The following is a 25,280-nucleotide window of genomic DNA, read 5'->3' as shown; positions in this document are numbered from 1 at the left end:
GCATTTTGGGAGGCCAAGGCGGGAGGATCACCTGAGGTCAGGAGTTTGAGACCAGCATGGCCAACATGGTAAAACCCCGTCTCTACTAAAGATACAAATATTAGCCGGGTGTGGTGGCAATACCCTGTAATCCCAGCTACTTGGGAGGCTGAGGCAGGAGAATCACTTGAACCCGGGGGGCGGAGGTTACAGTGAGCTGAGATCCTGGGGGATAAGAGTGAGACTTCCTCTCAAAAAAAAAAAAAGCTTACTCAAATATGCAATATTAAAATATAAGCAATTACTTTAGTGATATTGTTGAGGAAGTCAACAGTAAGAATATTTTGTTCACTTTGAATTCAATTAATGCTCTATATTTTTAAATTTAAATAACTCATAGAGCCCTGATAATGGGTAGAAAATAGTGATTAAGACACTTTTTACTTTGTGTTCAAGAAAGATTTGAAGTTATAACTGCATTACAGAAAATTTTACATTACAGTTTCTATAAAGATAATAGTTAATTGTATAATGTATTTCATTTTAGAAAATATTTAATGATACGTTATTAGGGTCTTAATAACAAGTTATTGTTTCAGACTCATTATCTACTATGCTGAAAAAACTTAAATTATTAAGTCATCGTGACAGGTCATTCCATTTCTGCTTAATAGAGTTTTCATTGCTTGGCATGCATATTTGAGTAGCATGCAGAAACCAGCAAGTAATTTTTAGGTGGCACAAGAGCTTCACAAATAGACTATATTTTAACATAAATTTCCATTACACATGAGGAATCAGTATTGAAACAGTTGCTCTGAGGCTTTTAATATTGGCTGTGAAATCACTTCAGCTCCAAATCCAAAAGAAAGCATTATTAGCTCAGTAGTTTTAATATATACAGTCATATACCACATAATAGCCTTTCAGCCAGTGATGAACTGCATGTCTGACAGTTTATAATGGGGCTGAAAAATTCCCAGCACCTAGTGACATGGTAATGTAGCACAACACATTACTTACATGTTTGTGGCGATGCTGGTGTAAACAAACCTATTACGCTGCCAGTCATATAAAACTATAGCACATACAGGCTGGGCGCAGTGGCTCACGCCTGTAATCCCAGCACGTTTGGACCCTGAGGTGGGCGGATCACAAGGTCAGGAGTTCGAGACCAGCCAGGCCAGCATGGTGAAACCCCGTCTCAACTAAAAATAACAAAAATTAGCTGGGCCTGGTAGCGCGTGCCTGTAATCCCAGCTACTCAGGAGTGTGAGGCAGGAGAATTGCTTGAATCCAGGAGGCAGAGGTTACAGTGAGCCGAGATCGTGCCATTGCACCCCATCCTGGGTGACAGAGCAAGACTCCATCTCAAAAAAAAAAAAAAAAAAAAAAAAAATATATATATATATATATATATAGCGCATACAGTTATGTATAGTACATAATACTTGATAGTAAATGAAATGTGTCATTGGTTTATATATTTACTATACTATAGTTTTATCTTTTGTGTGTGTGTATGTTGAAGGGGGGGATCATCTTGCTCTGTTGCCCAGGCTGGAGTGCAGGGGTATGATCAACGCCCACTGTAGCCTCAACTTCCTGGGCTCTGGCAGTCCTCCTGCCTCAGCATCCAGAGTAACTGGGAACACAGACATGCATCACCACACCTAGCTAATTGTTTTTTTTTTTAATTAGTTATAGAGACTTGGTCTCCGTATGTTACCCAGGCTGCTCTCGAAGTCCTAGGCTTGAGTGATCCTCCCATCTCAGCTTCCCAAATTGTTGGGATTATAGGCATGAGCCACTGTGCCTGGCCCAAAATATCTTATATACCATATTGTATTTGTACCTTTTTTATATTTAAAGACATATTTTGGCTGGATGAGGTGGCTCATGCCTATAATCCCAGCACTTTAGGAGGCCGAGGCAACCGGATCACCTGAGGTTAGGAGTTCAAGACCGGCCTGGCTAATGTGGTGAAACCCCAACTCTACTAAAAATACAAAAATTAGCCAAATGTGGTGGCAGGTGCCTGTAATCCCAGCCCAGGCAGGAGAATTGCTTGAACCTAGGAGGCAGAGGTTGCAGTGAGCCAAGATTGCGCCTTTGCACTCTAGCCTGGGTAACAGGAGCTAAACTCCATCTCAAAAACAAAACAAAAAACATATTTAGGCCGGGTGTAGTGACTCATGCCTGTAATCCCAGCACTTTGGGAGGCCAAGGTGGGCAGATCACTTGAGGTCAGGAGTTCGAGACCAGTCTGGCCAACATCGCGAAACCCCATCTCTACTAAAAATACAAAAATTAGCTGGGCATGGTGGCACGCACCTGTAGTCCTAGGTACTCTGGAGTTTGAGGTGTGAGAATCGCTTGAACCCAGGAGGTGGAGGTTGCATTGAGCCAAGTCATGCCACTGCACTCCAGCCTGGGCGACAGAGCGAGACCCTGTCTCAAAATAAAATAAATAAAACAAAATTTAAAAAAACATGTTTAGATACACATATACTTACCATTGGGTTACAATTGCCTACAGGATGTAGTACAGTAACATGTTGTGTAGGTTTGTAGCCTAGGAGTAGTAGGCTATACTATATAGCCTAAGTATGTAGTAGGCTATATAACATCTAGGTTTGTATAAATACACTGCATGATGTTCACACATCAATGAAATCGCCTAACAACTCATTTCTCAGAATATATGCCAGTTGTTAAGCCACACATGACTGCAATGGGTTATAAAGGCAGGTAATTTAAACTTCCATAAGATATTAACCAAGTACACATTTATCTTCAGTAACATTGCATTGGTTTTACATGTTTAGGGATTTTCTGTTGCTTTTATTTCATTTTTTTTATGTCACCCAGGCTGGAGTGCAGTGGCATGATCTCGGCTCACTGCAACCTCTGCCTCTCGGGTTCAAGCGATTCTCTTGCCTAGGTCTCCTGAGTAGCTAGGATTACAGGCACCAGCCACCACGCCTAGCTAATTTTCTGGGTTTGCTTTGTTTGGTTGGTTTTGAGAAAGAGTTTAGCTCTTGTTGCCCAGGCTGGAGTGCAATGGCACGATCTCAGCTCACCACAACCTCTGCCTCCTGTGTTCAAGCAATTCTCCCACCTCAGCCTCCCAAATAGCTGGGATTACAGGCATGGGCCACCACGCCCGGCTAATTTTGTATTTTTAGTAGAGACGACGTTTCTTCATGTTGGTCAGCCTGGTCTGGAACTCCCGACCTCAGGTGATCCGCCTGCCTTGGCCTCCAAAGTGCTGGGATTACAGGCGTGAGCCACCACATATGGCCTTCTGTTGCTTTCAAAGAGATCTTTTCATATGGCTTCCTCGTGAAAATGAAAACGTTTACTGTTACTGTTTGAAGATAAAAGTTACTTCATATATTTACATTCATGTTGACATCATTAGATTCAAAGATTAATATTTTGCAGACTATTATTAGCCTTGTAGTTTCTCGTCTCTGTCAATCATAAATATCTTTCTTAAGGAAAAGAAATGTGAAGCAACAATGGTACAGGCATATTCATGGTTTAAGACTTTGTCTTTCTGTATTTAATCTTGAAATTCAGTGATAAGGAATTGCTGTGACTTTTTTTTTTTTTTTTTGAGACGGAGTCTCGCTCTGTCACCCAGGCTGGAGCGCAGTGGCGCAATCTCGGCTCACTGCAAGCTCCACCTCCCGGGTTCACGCCATTCTCCTGCCTCAGCCTCTCCGAGTAGCTGGGACTACAGGCGCCCGCCACCACGCCCGGCTAATTTTTTTTGTATTTTTAGTAGAGATGGGGTTTCACCGTGGTCTCGATCTCCTGACCTCGTGATCCGCCCGCCTCGGCCTCCCAAAGTGCTGGGATTACAAGCGTGAGCCACCGCGCCCCGCCGACTTTTTTTTATTAGTCTTGTAGTGCTTGGAAAAATGGTTCTTGCATCTCCTGTTTCAGAAGCATAATTGGTTTACATATATAATCACTATGGGTTGTGGTAGGAAAGGTAATTTATTTACCTATAATTGGTTTTATTTTTGTGAAAAAAGAAAAGTAGAAAATGATTTGTAATTGCTAATTGTAAATGCATGCTTCATATTTAAGTAGACTTAGAGAATGAAACTGTCATCTCAGGCACTTAAGCTGTGAAATAGGTAAAAGTTGTGAAATGTAAATACAGAGAAATGGAACTAATAAACGGTGTTTGTTTTTAGTTTATGGATTTTTGAAAAAGTGAAAAATGACATGTGAGGAAGTAATCAAATTGGACATGCTACATTGTTCCCACAATACTCCAAAACTATTCAAATGAAATATTAATTTTTTTTAACATTTAACAGGAACATTGAATACCTAACATACAATTTGTTTGTAATCTTTTATTTAGTTTTTCTTAAAAATATTGTTTATTATTGGTGTGTATTTTTACTTAGCTTTTTTATTTTACTTGGACTAAAAAGAACAGCAAAATTTGTTTAAAATTTTTTTTTAATTTTATAAAAGAGATTTTTTATGTTTTGGTTTAGCTTTTCGGTGGTGTTAGGTGTGTGAGTAATAGAGTCAAGTTTATTAGCAATATACATAGAATAAAATTCTCATTATAAAGGCAAGTGAGAATATATATATTTTAGTTCATAGACAATACTATTCTAAAATCACCATAAGAGCCGCCAAATATACAAATAATTAAAAAATATACTGAAGTTGTTTTTAGAAAAACAAAGAACTTTTAAAACTACAGAGCAACAGGCCGGGCGCGGTGGCTCACGCTTGTCATCCCAGCACTTTGGGAGGCCGAGGCGGGCGGATCACGAGGTCAGGAGATCGAGACCACGGTGAAACCCCGTCTCTACTAAAAATACAAAAAATTAGCTGGGCATGGTGGCGGGCGCCTGTAGTCCCAGCTACTCGGAGAGGCTGAGGCAGGAGAATGGCGTGAATCCGGGAGGCGGAGCTTGCAGTGAGCCGAGATTGCGCCACTGCACTCCAGCCTGGGCGACAGAGCCAGACTCCGTCTCAAAAAACAAAAAACAAAAAACCTACAGAGCAACAAGGAAAGCAAAATTGCACATAACATATAGAACATTTTGGACAATAAAAGAATAATGTTTTCAATAAAATTATTACATAAAGCTGTTAAAACCGTATAACTAAGTTTTATACATATGGCTTTAAAGGTAAAATATGGGCCTGGCGCACCGGCTCAAGCCTGTAATCCCAGTACTTTGGGAGGCTGAGGCGGGTGGATCGCCTAAGCTCAGGAGTTTGACACCAGCCTGGGCAACACGGTGAAACTCCGTCTCTACTAAAAATACAAAAAATTAGCCGGGCGTCGCGGTGTGTGCCTGTAGTCCCAGCTACTCAGGAGGCTGAGGCAGGAGAATCGCTTGAACCCGGGAGGCAGATGTTGCAGTGAGCCAAGATCGCGCCACTTCACTCCAGCCTGGGTGACAGCGAGACTCCGGCTAAAAAAAAAAAAGTAAAATAAATTTAAAATAAGAAACAATAAAATATGTTCGTGTTTATGAAATCTAAACATTAAACATTAGTTATTTTACTATTCTAAAATACCAATACAGTGCTTTCCTGGTTTTGTTTTCATTACACTGGCAAGGAAAAAAATGAAGAAAATACTGTCCATCAAACTGCATATTATGCTAATGTTTATTTTCTTGAAATAAAAACAACTGTGCAGACTTCATATTAATATAATTTCAGTAAATGTTTGTAGATTATTTGATATATAATGTAATTTAAATTCTGAGAATATTGTGAAAGACCTGGAAAAAAATTATGGGAACTGAAAGTAGCATGGTCACTGTGTATGTTAAATACATAATAAAATTTGTGAAATCCTTTTTCAGTAGATGACTTTCACTCTTTTTAAAAAGTAAAGTTCTCCATTAAAAAGGCACTTTACTTGTTTTCCTTATAATACATGCCAGCTTCAAATTTAAAAATTAAAAAAGGTAAAAGGAGGTTTCAGCTTGATGTGTTCGGATAGATTAACTCTTTTTGCTCAAAAAAAGATTGTTGAACCTCCCTTAAGGATAACTAATGAGGAGCACCCAGGCATCTGAAAGAACAAGAAGTCTATTTTTTCTTCTTGCCTAATTGCCGTTAAGCAAAGATACTCTTCCCTAAAAGGGAAAAATGGCTCCTTACTTGTTATTCCTCTTCGTTAGTAATGATCACTGTGTTTTGACCTCTTTTCAGGATGTTTTTTAAACCATGTTTTCTTGATCTTCTGTAGTCTTAAGTATCTTTGATATTATTAGGTGATCTGCATAATGTTTAATCATTTTTTTCTTTATATAAACCAGTTGGTATAATTATACCTCTTTTCTTATTTAATTTTGTATGTGTATATATGATTCTATAGAGTAGAAAAATGCCATCAGTTTAAAATGATGGCACAATCTTAGTCACTTGGTTTAAATAAATAGAAAATTCTAAAGCCTTAACATTAAGATAATGCTCTTTGGCAAACTCAAAAGCAAAAAAAAAAAAAAAGGAAATTAATAGAAAGCAGGACACCAGACCTTCTAAATACAATACTTGTTGATCTTGTCTATATCATTTAATGTAGAAAAACTAATTTTCTATAATTGTGTCTATTTAAGGTGACATTAATGCTGATAGAAAAATATTCCCACATATATCTGATTTGGAAAACTTATGAAAATTGTGCTGTCTTTAAAATAAAATTTGTATTTTTTTGTTGTTTACCTTTTCTTGGCAATTGAATACAATCTTCCCTCTCATTAAAAGTGGATTTGCTATGAAAATTTTAAGGGCTGTAAAGGAAGGCATTTTCCTGATTTTATATATTTAATTCTTGTGCTATAGTAATTAAAATTTCATAACTTAATAGTATCTGTTGATACTTTAGACAATTAAAACATTTTTTACCAGTTTTTATTTAGTGCTTCAAATGGATTATAAACTTAGTAATTTGGGGACTAATTGTATAAATTGTTAAAAATAAATGGATTTTGCAGAAGGATAGGATTAGTGAAAAGGAGCAGTAAATAATAATAAAATGTAATAGAAGTAGAAATGTAATTTGTTTTTAAAGTAAGCTATATAGGAAAACTGATTGATTATATATTCTTAAATGGTTTTAAATCAATAAAACTCAGCATTTCACACTTAATGCAATAGATGCTAAGAAAAAAATTAACCTTCAGCTAGAAATCTAAATAAAAATAGAAAATACCCTTTGCTGCAGTAGTTCAGTTGTTTAAAAATATTAAATCTGAGGCCTGGGGCAGTGGCTAAATGCCTGTAATCCCAGCACTTTGGGAGGCTGAGGTGGGAGGACAGGAGTTCAAGACCAGGCTGACAATATGATGAAACCCCCTCTCTATTAAAAATACAAAAATTAGCCAGGCATGGTGGCGGGCGCCTGTAATCCCAGCTACTCGGGAGGCTGAGGCGGGGGAATTGCTTGAACCTGGGAGGCAGAGTTTACAGTGAGCCAAGATCATACCATTGCACTCCAACCTAGGCAACAATAGTGAAACTTTGTCTCAAAAAAAAAAAAAAAAAAATCTGATATAACTGATTTAGTGAAAAAGTAAGTCTAATCCCAAAAAGAAAAATTAATAATTATCTCTTTGGAAATAAATTATAAAATTGCTAAATTTTGTTGTAGAATTTAATGATTAACTTTGAGAGCCTATGTATTTGGACTTGAAAGTGTTTATATTGACTGATCATATTTTTTTTAAAGATAGTTTATTGGTTTGGTTTCTTTGACTTTCTCATCATCTTCAACAAGTAGAGTTAGGTTTTTTGTTTGTTTGCTTTAATTTCAGTATTAACTACTGTGGTAACTTGGTAGGACTATTCTACACAATATTATTTGTCAAAATGTTTTTGTAAGGGGATACACAGATTCTGTGCCAATTACAGAAGTATATTTTTCAACTAGTTTGCTTTTCTGGCTTTCAACTTTGTTTCTACTCTCTATGATAGATCTGTCCAGCTTCTTTTTTTTTTTTTTTTTGAAACAGAGTCTTGCTCTTGTCGCCCAGGCTGGAGTGCAGTGGTGCAATCTCGGCTCACCGCAAACTCTTGCCTCCCGGGTTTGCACCATTCTCCTGCCTCAGCCTCCCGAGTAGCTGGGACTACAGGCGCCTGCCAGCACGCCTGGCTAATTTTTTTTATTTTTAGTAGATACAAGGTTTCACTGTGTTAGGATGGTCTTGATCTCCTGACCTTGTGATCCGCCTGCCTCTGCCTCCCAAAGTGCTGGGATTACAGGCCTGAGCCACTGCGCCCGGCTGGAGCTGTCCAGCTTCTATATTCTCTTTATTGTCTTTTAGAAAGTTGGGCTAAAGTCCGGGTGCGGTGACTCATGCCTGTAATCTCGGCACTTTGGGAGGCCGAGGCAAGCAGATCACCTGAGGTCAGGAGTTCAAGACCAGCTTGACCAACATGGTGAAACCTCATCTCTACTAAAAATACAAAATTAGCCGGGCGTGGTGGCAGATGCCTATAATCCCAGCTACTGGGATTCAAGAGAATCACTTGAACCCAGGAGGCGGAGGTTCCAATGAGCTGAGATCGCACCATTGCACTCCAGCCTGGGCAACAAGAGTGAAACTCCATCTCAAAAAAAAAAAAAAAAAGGAAAGTTGGACTAAAGAGAGTGGAAGAAGTTCTATGATATGAAGACTTATTAATAAAGCATTTACACACATACAAAAAATAAAGCATTTACACACTAGCTCATTTTTTTGTCTTATGAACTGTTTTCATTGGAATTTGGATTCGAATATATGCCATTTCAAAACCAGAAAAGAATTAAAGTCAAATATTTGTAGCATCAACATGCTGAAAGAACTAGCCAGCCGAATGCATGTTTCAGCATGGGAGGAGGTAACAGAGTGAAATAAAAAGCACTGATTTCACAGTCTTAATATTGAATCATGTCCTATCTTTGTCCCTAACTGACGTTATGATCTTGATCACTTACCTTTTCTGGGCTGCAGGTTTGTGGTCTATAGGTTGGGTATACTAATATCCACTATACCTACATACCAGAATTGAAGGCTCAAATAAAATCATGGTGAGAATGTTTTACAAAACTAGCACAAGCTGTGCAAATGTAGGATGTTCTTTTGCTTCTGGGATAATGAATGCTTACTTATTGCCACATAACTGTTTTTTCCATCTTCTGGCTAGTGATCGGCAGAGATGTCTTCATGAAGTCTGGCAAATTATAGAAGAGAGGAAAAGGTAGATGTTGTAGGCCAGTGTTTCCAGAATAATAAATTGGTTCATGGTTAGTTTACAGTATTTTGTTAATCCCTAGAATATCCAGAGAGAATACTAAATTTAAATTTATAGTGTTTTGGTTTATTCTTAAAATGTGGTAAAAGCTTAACTTTAAGGATGTAATATTCTATCATTATTTTACTTGTGTTTCAGTGAACAACCTACTATAATTTTTTTCATCATTCATCTTATTAATCAGTGTCATCAGATTGTGAGATCTTTAATAAACTCTAGAAAGAACCATCTTTCCTTCTTTTCCTACTTTTCATTAATATTTCTAAATTTGCCTTTTTACAGGACTTTGCCTCCCGGGCCAAACTGGCAGTTCAAAAACTAGTACAGAAAGTTGGATTTTTTGGAATTTTGGCCTGTGCTTCAGTAAGTGAATTGTGTTAAAACAGAACTTTTACTAAGTGGTAGTGTTATATTTTGATCCATATATACTCCTGAATTAACAAAAATGCTATCACTTTTATTGGGTATGTAATTTTGTGAATCATTCACCTTTTTTTTTCTTTTTTCTTTTTTTTTTTTTTTTAAGATGGAGTCTCCCTCTTGTCACCCAGGCTGGAGTGCAGTGGCATGATCTCGGCTCACTGCAACCTCCATCTCTCGGGCTCAAGCAATTCTCCTGCCTCAGCCTCCCTAGTAGCTGGGACTACAGGCATGCACCCCCACGCCTGGCTAATTTTTATGTTTTCAGTAGAGGCAGGATCTCATGTTGCCCAGGCTAGTCTCAAACTCCTGGGCCCAAGTGATCTACCTGCCTCAGCCTCCCAAAGTGCTGGGATTACAGGCATGAGCCACCACACCTGGCCCATTCAACTTTTTTTTTTTTTGAAACAGAGTTTCGCTCTTGTGGCCCAGGCTGGAGTGCAATGGCACAATCTTGGCTCACTGCAACCTCCACCTCCCCGGTTCAAACGATTCTCCTGCCTCAGCCTCCCAAAGTAGCTGGGATTTCAGGCGACCGCCACCACACCCAGCTAATTTTTTTGTATTTTTAGTTGAGATGGGGTTTCACCATGTTGGCCAGGCTTGTCTTGAACTCCTGACCTCAGGTGATCCACCCACCTCAGCCTCCCAAAGTACTGGGATTACAGGCGTGAGCTACTGCACCCAGCCCAATTCAACTTATTAAATGAGCTGTTTTCTGTTGAATAGGTTCACATCTTGTTCTTTGGCTTTTAAGTATTTCATCATGTAGTGATGACTTCAGAACTAAATGGCTTAAATCAGTAAGAATAAAAGAGACAAAATCCATTCTTCCCATGAAGAATATACTACATTTAACCAAATTAAACTACATTTAACCAAATAAGGGTGACTTCATTCTTTCCTCAAATTTATAGATAAGAAGTCTTTTTCCAGAGTTTCAAGTATTAGTTACAAGGAAGAATTTATATAAAACCTGCATAAAGCGATGTTAGCTCAGGGATACTCTGATTTATGTATCTTAAATCCTTTTTTTGTTTGTGTTTTTTTTTTTTTTTTGAGACAGAGTCTCCCTCTGTCACCCAGGCTGGAGTGCAGTGGCGTGATCTTGGCTCACTGCAACCTCCATCTCCCAGGTTCAAGCAATTCTCCTGCCTCAGGCTACCCAGTAGCTGGGATTACGATCATGCGCCACTACACCCAGCTAATTTTTGTATTTTTAGTAGAGACAAGGTTTCACCATGTTGGCCAGGCTGGTCTCGAACTCCGGACCTCAAGTGATCTACCCACCTCGGCCTCCCAAAGTGCTGGGATTATAGGCGTGAGATGCCGCGCCCAGCCTACATATCTTAAATACTTTAAATTCATTTTCATTTCAACATGAGTTGGAACCTTATGATAAAGGAAAAAAAAGTTATAACTCATAGAATTATGAGAATCACATGAGCAAATATAACAAATAGCAGGTGTAATGCTGTGTAAATGATATTATCATATGGTTGTAAGAGATGAAAAAATCCTAAAGCATTTGAATTTGAATGAGAAAAACAAAAATGAGTCATTGAATCCAAGTGTTAGTAACAAAGGAATACTTGAATTCTAATTTAGTCATGTCTTTTTTAAAGACCATATGTGACAAATATTTTTTAAATAACTAGCCTTTTCTTTCAAAGTTCAAAAATGAAATTATATAAATTAATTGGCTTATTAATGGTTCAGCCAACAGCCACAAGGTCAGAGTACTTTCATAGGAGAAGAATGGATGAAGTGCTCAAAAACAGCTTGTGGCTTCTTTGCATTTTTACATGAAATGTCTTTTAGCATTCTTAAAATGTGGGAATGTTTGGAAAAGGTATTTGTTGTGAATCACTTCTTTGTCTGGGACTGTGTATTCAAAACATCTGAATCTGTGTGATCTCATATTTCCACACTTGATCTTCTTTATAAATTGTGTCACATGGCCCTCAGACTTGGTCTCTCATAAAATACAATACAAATTATTAATATTTTATGTTGAGAATAACAGCACATCCACCCATAGATGTATTTGAGAATTTATTAAAATATTTGCTAATAATATAAGTGCTTTCCAGATAATATTCACATTTCAAGCTAAAGATTTTAGAACCCTAACTGCTGAAACAATCTTAAGGCTCTTTCTTCACTCATACCTCACCTTAGAAAACAGCCACCAAATATCCAGGAATCAATTGAATGGGATTAAATTCCTGCAGGTCCACTAACTTTATCCAGTTCTCATGTGATGGGCACATACACAAACACACACACAGTGCCTTAGCCATGAGTAATATAAGCAAAAGGACACCTTGGTTTGCTGTGAGAACATTGAACACCTAAGGTGAATGTGAGACCCAGCTTCTAGACACATTAGGATGTTTGCCTGACCTCCTTTTGAACAATCCGGTAGTGATCAAGGAACCTATATATTGCTTTGCAGTGTAAGCAGGCTGAAAGCAGAATGCCACATATCAATGGGTGATAAAATTAAATTGTTCTTTGGATTATAATATGGAAGTCCTTCTTTTTCTCTTTATAGATTCCAAATCCTTTATTTGATCTGGCTGGAATAACATGTGGACACTTTCTGGTACCTTTTTGGACCTTCTTTGGTGCAACCCTAATTGGAAAAGCAATAATAAAAATGCATATCCAGGTAATTATACCCCCTGATTCACTGCGTAATGATGATGAACCTATTACAAGACAATGAAACATGCTCATTCCTAAGTGAATTACTTATTCTTTTCTGCTTTTTTGGTTGGTAGCTTACTTAGGTAATAAAGCATAGAATGTCATTTGGAATTAGTGATCTCCTTGTTTTCTTTCTTTTCTTCTTTTTTACTCCTTTCTTCCTTCTTTCCTTCCTTTCTCTCTTTCTTTCTTTATTTTTTGCCCTGTGAAACTATTTATCCAGGACTTTCACCAAATGAAAATAGTGTTTGTGTGCAGAAAGATGCACATCATTTTTATATACACAGCCCAAAAAATGTAGTTTTTTGTTTTGTTTTGTTTTATCAACCACAAGCTGTGAGAATATTGCCATTCACTAATTCTTACTTTCTTTCACATACTCTATATATAGAGAGTGTGTGAAGCAGTTCCTCCCATGTTACCAATATCCTTTACCGAAAAACAGCCAGATGTTAGTGTGGGAGGAGAATGGGGAAGAAGAGGGTCTCTGAAGAGGCGAGGAGATGTGGATTGTGGTCAGAGAAGTGAGAATCTGCAAGTCCTCAAAGCCACTCTTAACAAAATCTTTAGGATGGAGGGTGTATGCGTGTGTATGTGTGTGTGCACGCATATATGAATAGAGAGGAGAGAAAAGGTTAAGAATTTAAACGAAGGGAAAATGGATATGTGCTTCTAGAACTGTGATATGAATTACTTCTAAGGGCAGATCTCAATAGAATAAAATAAAAATTAGCCTGGAAAGAATTTGTTTTAAATCAGTGTGGTTTGTAACAAAGAACGTTATTAACCAAAAGAAAGGAAAGAACAACCAAGTGTGGTGGCTCACGCCTGTAATCCCAGCACTTTGGGAGGCTGAGGCGGGCAGATCATGAGGTCAGGAGATTGAGACCATCCTGGCCAACATGGTGAAACCTCATCTCTACTGAAAACACAAAAATTAGCTGGGCGTGGTGGTGCGTGCTTGTAATCCCAGCTACTTCGGAGGCTGAGGCAGGAGAATCTCTTGAACCAGGGAGGTGGAGGTTGCAGTGAGCCAAGATCACGCCACTGCACTCCAGCCTAGCAACAGAGCGAGACTCTGTCTCAAAAAAAGAAAGGAAAGAACAGTGAAGTTCTCTGCCCTTGTATGATTCCATGATAATTACAAGTGTGTCTATCTCCAAAGTTTCTATGTAATACCTCTCTACTTCCAGTTCTTAGAAAGGAAGAATGAAACAGGAAAACTTCAGCTGCTTTTCCCTATCCAGTTTATAATCTTAGATTTCGGCATTTGGGTCAAGTTTATTGAGTCTGTCCTCTATTTTCCTGCCATAATCACTCAGAATTTCATGGATGTTTTTCCTACTTCAAAGAATATATTTCCTCCCATTTAAATTAAGTATTTTGTTCAATCAACGAACACAGGTTTTTTAATATTACAGTGCTAGTTACTATGGTTAAGATTTAATACTGGCCAGATGCGGTGGCTCACGTCTGTAATCCCAGCACTTTTGGAGGCCGAGGCGGGCGGATCACCTGAGGTCGGAAGTTCCAGACCAGCCTGACCAACATGGAGAAACCCCGTCTCTAATAAAAATACAAAATTAGCCGAGCGTGGTGGCGCATGCCTGTAATCCCAGCTACTCAGGAGCCTGAGGCAGGAGAATCACTTGAACCTAGGAGGTGGAGGTTGCAGTAAGCCGAGATCGTGCCATTGCACTCCAGCCTTGGCAGCAAGAATTTGTCTCAAAAAAAAAAAGATTTAATACCATACAGGATTTTTTCAAATAATAAAATATGATTAATAATAAATTATTTTCAATGTATCTGAAAATAGGTTTTTCTTTAGAGTTGTTTCTAGAAGAGAGCTGTCATTTAGCTTCTTGCAGTCCTTAATACCTAATAACAGATTATTTTATTTCATAACAAGAACTTCTCTAGTAATCCATAAGTTTTATGTGTCCTGCTTTATACCTCTTGAATGTAGTGCCTTTCTATAAATTACAGTAAAATGTATTATGCCATAAGTACCCTATCTGTAGTGGTAAGATATGCAACTTATCAGACCTTTCATTTCAGAAGGATTTAAAACTAGTATATGTTTAAACATACTCAGATTTTTTCAATTTATGATGATTGATTGATTGATTGATTGATTTTTGAGACGGAGTCTCTGTCACCCAGGCTGGAGTGTGGTGGCACGATTTCAGCTCACTGCAACCTCCACCTCCCAGGTTCAAACAATTATTTTGTCCCAGCCTCCAGAGTAAGTGGGACTACAGGCGCATGCCACCACACCCAGCTAATTTTTTATTTTTAGTAGAGCTAGGGTTCACCATATTGGCCAGGCTGGTCTCGAACTCCTGACCTCATGATCCGCCCACCTTGGCCTCCCAAAGTGCTGGGATTACAGGCATGATCCACTGTGCCTGGCCGATGATTGATTTTTTTATGGACCTTCACACTTTAAAGCACTTATCTATATGATTTAATTCTTATAATCCTGGGGTAGAGGAATTACTATACCCATTTTGTAATTCTCAGAGGTAGGGAGGTTAATAAGTAATAGTTGCTTAAGAGAGTAAGTAACGCCGGGCACGGTGGCTCAAGCCTGTAATCCCAGCACTTTGGGAGGCCGAGGCGGGCGGATCACAAGGTCAGGAGATCGAGACCATCCTGGCTAACACGGTGAAACCCCGTCTCTACTAAAAAAATACAAAAAAATTAGCTGGGCATGGTGGCAGGCGCCTGTAGTCCCAGCTACTCGGGAGGCTGAGGCAGGAGAATGGCGTGAACCCGGGAAGCGGAGCTTGCAGTGAGCCCAGATTGAGCCACTGCACTCCAGCCTGGGCAACAGAGCGAGACTCCGTCTCAAAAAAAAAAAAAAGATTCTTCTTTCCAATGAAGGACTTCTTTTACAGATGGTTCCATCTTTGTTCATTCTAGCACAATTAGTTCCTCCCTCCCATATCTTTTTTCCTCCTCTACCCTTTCCTTTGTTTCTTCTATGCATGTGGTTAAGAGGGCTCTTCCGTGGTCTGTGCCTTTTATTTATTTTGTAGAATTCCCACTCAGACCTCCAGCCTGAAAGACTAAGACATATGTTCTTAAATGTGTGACACATTTTTTGTCTAACCCAGAACAGTGACTTTTCAAGCTGCTACATACAAAAAGAAAATCTTGTTTTGCTGTTTTGCATTGAAATTGTGCAATTATTTAGGCATTGGCTTATTTTGATTGTTAAGAAATGATAGTAGGGAAAGTTCATGGTGATGAAATCACTGAAAGGCAAGAACTACTAGCTCTGTTGATTAATAAAAGATTTATAGCTCTAAATAACTGGTTTTTGGTATAGACCCCCTGCTTTTCTTCACAAATTATCTGTAATAATAGCCTTGCTAGCTTCATAATATTCACACACCAATTGTACACCTTTCTTGCCAGAAATAATGTACATTAGTCTAACCTGTCCAGGTTCCTGAGACTCATAGTGAGTGGATAAAAAGAAGACTACTGTTGGCTGGGTGCGGTAGCTCACGCCTGTAATCCCAGCACTTTGGGAGGCTGAGGTGGGTGGATCACGAGATCAGGAGATCGAGACCATCCTGGCTAACATGGTGAAACCCCGTCTCTACTAAAAATACAAAAAATTAGACGGGCGTGGTGGCAGGTGCCTGTAGTCCCAGCAGTTTGGGAGGCTGAGGCAGGTGGATCACCAGGTCAGGAGTTCGAGACCATGTTGGCCTCCTGGCCAGCATGGTGAAACCCCATCTCTCCTAAAAACACCAAAATTTGCTAGGCATGGTGTCATGCACCTGTAATCCCAGCTACTTGAGAGGCTGAGGTAGGAGAATCGCTTGACCCTGGGAGGTGGAGGTTGTAGTGAGCCAAGATGGCGCCACTGCACTCCAGCCTGGGCAACAGAAGGAGACTCTGTCTCAAACAAAAAAAAAAAAGAAAGAAAAAAAAGGGCCGGGCGCAATGGCTCATGCCTGTAATCCCAGCACTTTGGGAGGCTGAGGCAGATGGATCACCTGAGATTGGGAGTTCAAGACCAGCCTGACCAACATGGAGAAACACAGTCTCTACTAAAAATACAAAAAAAAAATTAGCTGGGCATGGGAGCGCATCCCTGTAATCCCAGGTACTTTGGGAGGCTGAGACAGGAGAATTGCTTGAACCCGGGAGGTGGAAGTTGCAGTGAGTTGAGATCACGCCATTTCACTCCAGCTTGGGCAACAAGAGTGAAACTCTGTCTCAAAAAAAGAAAAAAAAAGGAATACAAAGTTGATAATATTTGAATTAAATGTTATCTTTTTTAATTTTATTTTTCTTTTATTGTATTTTATTATTATTATTTTTTTTTTTGGTATGGAGTCTCCTCACTCTGTCATCAGGCTGGAGTGCAGTGGTGCTCACTGCCACCTCTGCCTCCTGGGTTCAAGCAATTCTCCTGCCTCAGCCTCCCAAGTAGCTGGGACTACAGGCGTACGTCACCACGCCCAGCTAATTTTGTATTTTTAGTAGAGACGGGGTTTCACCATGTTGGACAGGATGGAAATGTTATATTTTATTTTTAAAGAAATTTAAAAATTGCAATTAGGGGCACAATCTTACCTCTTTAGACTATTACCAGAATTGTGAATTTATGTTGGTTTTTTGATGACTAAATAATTTATTTTAACTGGTGTTTTCTTCACAGAAAATTTTTGTTATAATAACATTCAGCAAGCACATAGTGGAGCAAATGGTGGCTTTCATTGGGTAAGTAATTCTTTAAGGACTAATATTAATATAATTACTCTTTAAATGGGAGTAAATGTGTACAAGACTGAATTGAAATAGAAATTTTGACATAGTTCTTTATTTTTTGACGAGCAAAAATAACTTGCTATTATTAGTAAATGAAGAAGACTTTCTTGTTCTATAGTAGGGAAAGATAAAGCTCACATTATCCCTGTTTAATTATAAACCAGACATCTATCAAGTCATATAATTCTGGGTTTAAAAGAAGCTTTGGGGTTTGAATCTGTAGCCTCACCAAAGAAATAAGAAATATAAAAGATATGTGTCTTTATATAAAAGATATGTGTCTATCATTGCAGTTTAATGGTGCTTTAGTACAATGCTGTGATTTTTGGCCAAATTAGATGCCAGATACACAGCTGCATTTAATGCAAATATAAATCATACATAAAATTTTAGTATTTTATACAAAACCTAGCCGGCCGTGGTGGCGGGCACCTATAGTCCCAGCTGCTCAGGAGGCACAGGCAGGAGAATCACTTGAACCTGGGAGGCAGAGGTTGCAGTGAGCCAAGATCATGCCATTGCACTCCAGCCTGGGTGACAGAGCAAGACTCCATCTCAAAAAAAAAGAAAATTTAGTATTTCATTAAGTTATGTTAGATGGCATAATATTAACAAAATTTGTCAGGTCTCTATTACTTCACTAGAGAAAAATTAGGTTATTTTAAAAGGCTAAACTGGCCAGGCACGGTGGCTGATGCCTGTAATCCCAGCACTTTGGGAGGCCAAGGCGGGTGGATCACCTGAGGTCGGGAGTTCAAGACCAGCCTGACCAACATGGAGAAACCCCATCTCTACTAAAAATACAAAATTAGGCAGGCGTGGTGGCACATGCCCGTAATCCCAGCTACTAGGGAGGCAGAGGTTGCGGTGAGCCGAGATGGCGTCATTGCACTCCAGCCTGGGCAAGAAGAGCAAAACTTCGTCTCAAAAAAAAAAAAAAATTAGAAAAAAATAAAATAAATTGCAATAAAACCAAAAGTTGTTAGGTTTTTAATTCATTATTATAGGGGAGAGGTTTTCTTTTCATTCAGTAGTACAACTGCCCCATGGTGGAAAAGTGTCAAGTTTAAGTGCCTTTGTTTAGTTTTTTTTTTTTTTTTTTTTTTTTTCTTCACAGCAACGTATACTACATGCACTTATATTGTTACACTTATGTTTGTAGGAGTGTGTGATTACTGTCTTTTTACTGTTAACCTGTAAGCTTCTCAAAGGCAAAGATCGTGTCTATTTTTGTTTACTGTTATGTCCACTGGACCTGGCGTCTTGACTGACATATAGCAGATGCTTGGTAAATCTGCTGAATAAATGAACACATGACCAGTACAAATTAGAAAATCATTGGTATAGCCCAGATTCTTCTATTTCCCCAGCCTTTAGAGTTTTTATGAAATTATATTATTTATCTATGGTAAATAGAAATGCCATTAAGCTTAGGCCAATGTAGTTAAGTCAGAATATCTTGAATCTTTCTTTCTTTCCTTTTTTTTTTTTTTTTTTTTTTTTTTGGTGACAGAGTCTCGCTGTGTCGCCCAGGCTGGAGTGCAGTGGCGCGATCTCGGCTCACTGCAAGCTCCGCCTTCTGGGTTCACGCCATTCTCCTGCCTCAGCCCCCAGTAGCTGGGACTACAGGCGCCCGCCTCCATGCCTGGCTAATTTTTTGTATTGTTAATAGAGACAGGATTTCACCGTGTTAGCCACGATGGTCTCAATCTCCTGACCTCATGATCCGTCTGCCTCAGCCTCTAAAAGTGCTGGGATTACAGGCGTGAGCCACTGCACCTGACCTATCTTACGTCTTTCAAAGTCAGTAATTTATTTTAAACCCCACTAGCATGGCCCCTCAAAAAATTCCAGTGATCCTTTACTCTTAAAGATAAGATGGTTTTGAATATAGTTATGCTAAAATATTCAAGACCTACTGGATTCAGATTTGTATTGAATTAAATGAGTTGTGTCGTATTTGAAAAATTATTTTCAGGAGACAGATGTTGGAATGTCCTGATGTCCTTATCATTTTCCTAGCACTGTCTACAGGGATTACCTCAGCCACTTTTCTTTTCTTTTCTTTTTTTTTTTTTTGAGGTGGAGTTTCACTGTCGTTGCCCAGGCTGGAGTGCAATGGTGTGATCTTGGATCTCAACTCACCGCAACCTCCGTTTCCTGGGTTCAAGCAATTCTCCTGACTCAGCCTCCTGAGCAGCTGGGATTACAGGCATGTGCCATCATGCCCGGCTAATTTTTTATTTTTAGTAGGGACGGGGTTTCTCCATGTTGGTCAGGCTGGTCTCGAACTCCTGACCTCAGGTGATCCACCCGCCTCGGACTCCCAAAGTGCTGGGATTACAGGTGTGAGCCACTGCACCTGGCCTTTTTTGAGATGGAGTTTTGCTCTGTCGCCCAGGCTGGGGTGCAGTGGCACAGTCTCGGCTCACTGCAACCTCCGCCTCCTGGATTCAAGTGATTTTCCTGCCTCAGCCTCCCAAGTAACTGGGATTACAGGCGTGCACCACCATGTCTGGCTAATTTTTATATTTTTAGTAGAGATGGGGTTCCACCATATTGGCCAGGCTGATCTCAAGCTCCTGACCTCAGGTGATCCGCCCACCTCAGCCTCCCAAAGTGCTGGAATTACAAGAGTGAGCCGCTGTGCCCAACCATTCTTTTCTAGATAATATATTAAACAGTATAAATAATTAGACTCAGCAGATGCTAGTAAAGCTTTATTATCAGATCCCAAAGGGTATCCTTTTAGTCTTTGTCTCGAACTCCTGACCTCAAGTGATCCACCCGCCTCGGCCCCCAAAGTGCTGGGATTACAGGTGTGAGCCACCATGCCCGGCCAGAAATGCTTTTAAATACAAGTGTTCAAATGAAAATTAATAAGTAGCCTCACCAAACCTAAAATGGAGATTAAGTTCAATAAAGAGAACAAATTTTTAGTAGACCCAAATATGTTATTTCATATCATAATTAATAGATTAGTACTTTATTTCAGAAAAGAGGAGGTGAACAGCTGGATTTCCTCACTAGATATATTGTCTCTAACCTGCTGTAGAAACATTCTCCTTTAGATCATTTGAAGCCAGGAATTCAGGACTAGCCTGGAAACACACTAAGACCCTGTCTGTCTCTACAAAAAAATGCACTAACAAATTAGTTGGGCATGGTGGTACCTGCCTGTAGTCCCTGCTACCCAAGAGGCTGAGGTGGAAAAATTGTTTGAGGCAGGAGGTTGAGGCTGCAGTGAACCATGATCATACTACTGTGCTCCATCCTAGGTGACAGAGTGAGACCCTGATTCTTGAAAAAAAGAAAGGAAGAAAGAAAATAAACATTCTCCTTTAATTGTTAGTTCTCCCCTTCACACTGTTAAAACCCTGAATGTGCCAGGCATGGTGGCTCACGCCTGTAATCCTAGCACTTTGGGAGGCCAAGGCAGGTAGATCATTTGAGGTCAGGAGTTTGAGACCAGGCTGGCCAACATGGTAAGACCCCCATCTCTACTAAAAATACGAAAATTAGCCGGGCGTGGTGCCGCATGCCTGTAATCTCAGCTACTTGGGAGGCTGAGGTAGGAGAATCGCTCGAACCTGGGAGGCAGAGGTTGCAGTGAGCCAAGATCACACCACTGCACTCCAGCCTGGGTGACAGTGAGAGTCTGCCTCAAAAGAAAAAAAAAAATCGGGCCGGGGGCGGTGGCTCACACCTGTAATCCCAGCACTTTGGGAGGCTGAGGCGGGCGGATCATGAGCTCAGGAGATCAAGACCATCCTGGCTAACATGGTGAAACCCCGTCTCTACTAAAAACACAAAAAAAATTAGCTGGGTGTGGTGGCGGGTGCCTGTAGTCTCAGCTACTTGGGAGGCTGAGGCAAGAGAATGACGTGAACCCGGGAGGCAGATCATGCAGTGAGCCAAGATCACGCCACTGTACTCCAACCTGGGTGACAGAGCAAGACTCTGCCTCAAAAAAAAAAAAAAATCCCTGAATATTATAGCAAATCATCAAACTAAATTAGTAAACTTCAGAATGCAGTCTTTTGAAGGATATTTAAAACCTTGCAGTCACAAATAAAGGAGAGATAACTTGTTATGGTAGAGAACAAAATCAAAAGACAAGCAAGAAAAAAGCCAGCAGCAGTTCAAATTTAAAATAAAATTATGAGATAATAAGGCAAGGAAGAATGAAAAATGAATCCCAGGCCGGGCGCAGAGGCTCACGCCTGTAATCCCAGCACTTTGGGCGGATCACCTGAGGTCAGGAATTCGAGACCGTGCTGGCCAACTGGTGAAACCCCGTCTCCACTAAACATACAAAAATTAGCCGGGCATGGTGGCAGGCACCTGTCGTCCCAGCTACTCAGGCTGAGGCAGGAGAATCATTTGAACCCAGGAGGCAGAGCTTGCAGTGAGCTGAGATCACACCACTGCACTCCAGCCTGGGTGACACAGCGAGACTCCAACTCAAAAAAAAAAAAAAAAAAGGGGTATCAAAAATCTTTTGGCTAGGGCCGGGCATGATGGCTCACATCTATAACCCCAGCACTTTGGGAGGCCAAGGCAGGTGTATCACCTGTGGTCAGGAGTTTGAGACCAGCCTGGGCGACCTGATGAAACCTCATCTCTACTAAAAATACGAAAAATTAGCCGGGCATGGGGGTGGGCGTCTGTAATCCCAGCTACTCGGGAGGCTAAGACAGGAGAATCACTTGAACCCAGGAGATGGAGATTGCAGTGAGCCAAGATCGTGCCAGTGCACTCCAGCCTCGGTGACAGAGGGAGACTCCTTCTAAGAAAAAAAAAAAAAAAGGGACCAGGCGCAGTGGCTCACACCTGTAATCCCAGCACTCTGGGAGGCCGAGGTGGGCGGATCACCTGAGGTCAGGAGTTCAAGACCAGCCTGGCCAACATGGTGAAACCCCATCTCTACTAAAAATACAAAAATTAGCCAAGCGTGGTGATGGGTGCCTGTAGTCCCAGGTACTCAAGAGGCTAAGGTGGGAGAATCGCTTGAACCCAGGAGGTGGAAATTGTAGTGAGCCGAGATTGCGCCACTTCACTCCAGCCTGGGTGACAGAGCAAGACTCCATCTCAAAAAAAAAGAAAAAAAAAAACGAAAAAAAAAAATTGGCTTGGCATGGTGGCTCATACCTATAATCCCAGCACTTTGGGAGGCCGAGGCAGATGGATCGGTTGAATTCTCAGGAATTTGAGACCAGCCTGGTCAACATGGCAAGACCCAAAGTCAGGTGATAGAACCAAAGAACTAGGGAACTTCTAGCTCAAAAGGCATTATGTTAGTCATGATTTTTTTTTTTTTTTTTTTAGACAGAGTTTTGTTCTATTGCCCAGGCTGCAGTGCTGTGGCGCAATCTCGGCCCACTGCAACCTCTGCCTCCTGTGTTCAGGCGATTCTCCCGAGTAGCTGGGATTACAGGCACCTGCCACCATGCCTGGCTAATTTTTGTGTCTTTAGTAGAGACATGATTTCACCATGTTGGCCAGGCTGGTCTCAAACTCCTGACCTCGTGATCCGCCTGCCTTGGCCTCCCAAAGTGCTGGGATTACAGGTATGAGCCACCGTGCCCAGCCCTTTTTTTTTTAATTATGATTTAATACTAATTTTTATTTAATTTTAGACTTTCTCCAAAGGGAGAGACCTGTACATATTTCTTAAAGAGCATAACCAAATCTAACTTTTAAAGTTATGATTAAAATGACATGTTCCCATATTCTCACCAAATAGGGGATGTGAATTCCCAGAAAATAACATTAAGCATATGACTCGCAGCAAACCATATGCAGAACATTGGCTTATTGTCATATTGCCAGGGTCTTATTGGAAGACAAAGTCCCCAGTTTTACCACACAAGAAAAGTTTCCATAACTCAATCATTGAACTTGAGGGCTGGGGGATGGTGTTGGCTGGAACAGGGACTTTTTACCAGATACAGAATGTTCCATGCTCTTCTTTGCTGTCTCCTAATTCTGAGCTAACTTGATGCTTGACCTCAGAGTCAGGCTTGCCTGTGGCAAGAGAGATCATTTTAACCAGTGAGTAATTAAGTGCTTGAATCCGAATGCTGTTTCTTATTCCTCACTCTATGGAAAGTGGTCAGAATGAGCTACTTGGGCCTGGACTTTTTCTTCTACAGAAAGAAAATCTGTCCTTTCATTTTAAAGTATAAAATGGTCCATGTATTTGATTCTTTTTGACTTTGATCATTGAAAATAATCAGAAAAAGTTGTGGAAGTGTGGTACCCCAACATTTGTATTATCTGACAAAAGGATAGAATTTAAGGCTTAACATAGGGTTTAAACCCCAGCTGCTGAGACTCAGTTATACAGTCTAACATAACCTCTTTCTGCAGCTTGGGAAAACCCCTTTCTCTTCATGTCTGTGGTAGTTTATATATCCTTCTCCTTTGACACTTAACCTTTCTATATGTTTGTTATGGATATTGGGAGACTGCATAAAGGTTAAAACAGGAGTTCTGGGGTTAGACTGTTAGATGAGAAATGGGTGCATTGTATTTGGAAGTTACTATTTAATGGAACATTTTAGTAGCATGATGAAAATTAAAACCCAAATATATTGAATTACATGGAATTGTGGGCTAGAGGAAAGGTCAAGCCAAAGTCATGTCTGATACATTTTAATTGTTTTGTAAATATTCGTTGACCAGATGAATTAATTCATTCATTAAATAGGAGGGACCAGTGTGTATTTTAGGCTGAGGGGAAAACTCTAGTAAAATGCTAGAGATAGAAAATACAAATGAAGAAAGGGAAGGATGTGGGAAGGAAATTAACATTCAGTAAGCACCCACTGTGCCAGATGCTTTACATAAATATTCATTTCATATCCATAACAAAACCCGTGAGGTACTATTACAGAGAAGTTAAATTCATATAAATGATAAGAGATGGTTGAGATAGGATCAATCTGGAGTGGGTTGATTATCCTCATGAACCAGTTCTTTCTTGAAAACTGGAGTGAAGACTCCAAGATGTTTTGAGGCAGAGAAGGGGGACATTCCGGAGGGAGCACTCTGGAAGCCAGTGAGGTCATTTGCTGGAAGTTGGAAATTTAGACTAGAGCACCAGTTTCAAACAGCTGCTGTGTGAATTTGGTAGGGATGCAGCATAAATTCTGTCTATTCTCCTGTGCACACGTGCATCCACCTGTGCACAGCTGTAGCTAGTTACTACTGTGGTTACTTTTAATGAAAAACCTACTGGTTTCTGTAGTGTACATTTAAGTGCATTTTTTCCCCTCTCCCAGCATCCTTCTAGATAGAGTTCCTTGAGGACAGAGATCATAATTTTTTTTAAGTGAGATTGAATTTCCATCAATACTGTCACTTTTTTTTTCTTTTTTGAGACAGGGTCTCGCTATGTTGCCCAGGCTAATCTTGAACTCCTGGGCTCAAGCGATCCTCCTATGTCAGCCTCCCCAAATGCTGGGGTTACAGGCATGAGCCACTGTGTCCTGCCAATACTGTCACTTTTTTGGTTTTTTTGTTTGTTTTTTGAGACCAAGTCTTGCTCTGTCGCCAAGCCTGGAGTGCAGTGGTGTGATCTCAGCTCACTGCAACCTCTGCCTCCTGGGTTCAAGCAATTCTTCTGCCTCAGCCTCCAAAGCAGCTGAGACTACAGGCGTGCACCATCATGCCCAGCTAATTTTTATATTTTTACTAGAGTCGGGGTTTCACCATATTGGCCAGGCTGGTCTCGAACTCCTGACCTCATGATCCAGCTGCCTCGGCCTCCCAAAGTGCTGGGATTACAGGCATGAGCCACCGTGCCCAGCCTACTTTTTTGTTTTTTTTGAGACAGAGTCTCACTGTGTTGCCCAGGCTGGAGTGCAGTGGCATTATCTCGGCTTACTGCAACCTCTGCCTCCCGGTTCAAGCAATTCTCCTGCCTCAGCCTCCTGAGTAGCTGGGATTACAGGCACCTGCCACCACGCCCAGCTAAGTTTTTTGTATTTTTAGTAGAGACGGGGTTTCATCATGTTGGCCAGGCTGGTCTCGAACTCCTGACCTCAGGAGGCCTCGGCCTCCCAAAGTGCTGGGAT

General features: G+C 40.4%; 1 protein-coding gene across 3 annotated transcripts in view; it reads left to right on the top strand.

Annotated features, from left to right (window-relative positions):
* Nucleotides 1–25,280, top strand: part of VMP1 (vacuole membrane protein 1) — a 133,796-nt gene that overhangs the window by 93,017 nt on the left and 15,499 nt on the right. For all 3 annotated transcript variants that reach the window (XM_030828386.1, XM_003278486.4, XM_003278485.4), the window contains 3 exons: nucleotides 9,559–9,639; nucleotides 12,254–12,370; nucleotides 17,090–17,151. In XM_030828386.1, the coding sequence (XP_030684246.1) occupies nucleotides 9,559–9,639; nucleotides 12,254–12,370; nucleotides 17,090–17,151 (260 nt within the window). The remainder of the gene's footprint in view (nucleotides 1–9,558; nucleotides 9,640–12,253; nucleotides 12,371–17,089; nucleotides 17,152–25,280) is intronic.

The sequence above is a fragment of the Nomascus leucogenys genome, chromosome 14 (assembly GCF_006542625.1).
Source record: "Nomascus leucogenys isolate Asia chromosome 14, Asia_NLE_v1, whole genome shotgun sequence".
Taxonomy (NCBI): Eukaryota; Metazoa; Chordata; class Mammalia; order Primates; family Hylobatidae; genus Nomascus; species Nomascus leucogenys.
The sequence above is the reverse complement of the archived record's forward strand: the minus strand, read 5'-3'. Positions and strand labels throughout refer to the sequence as shown.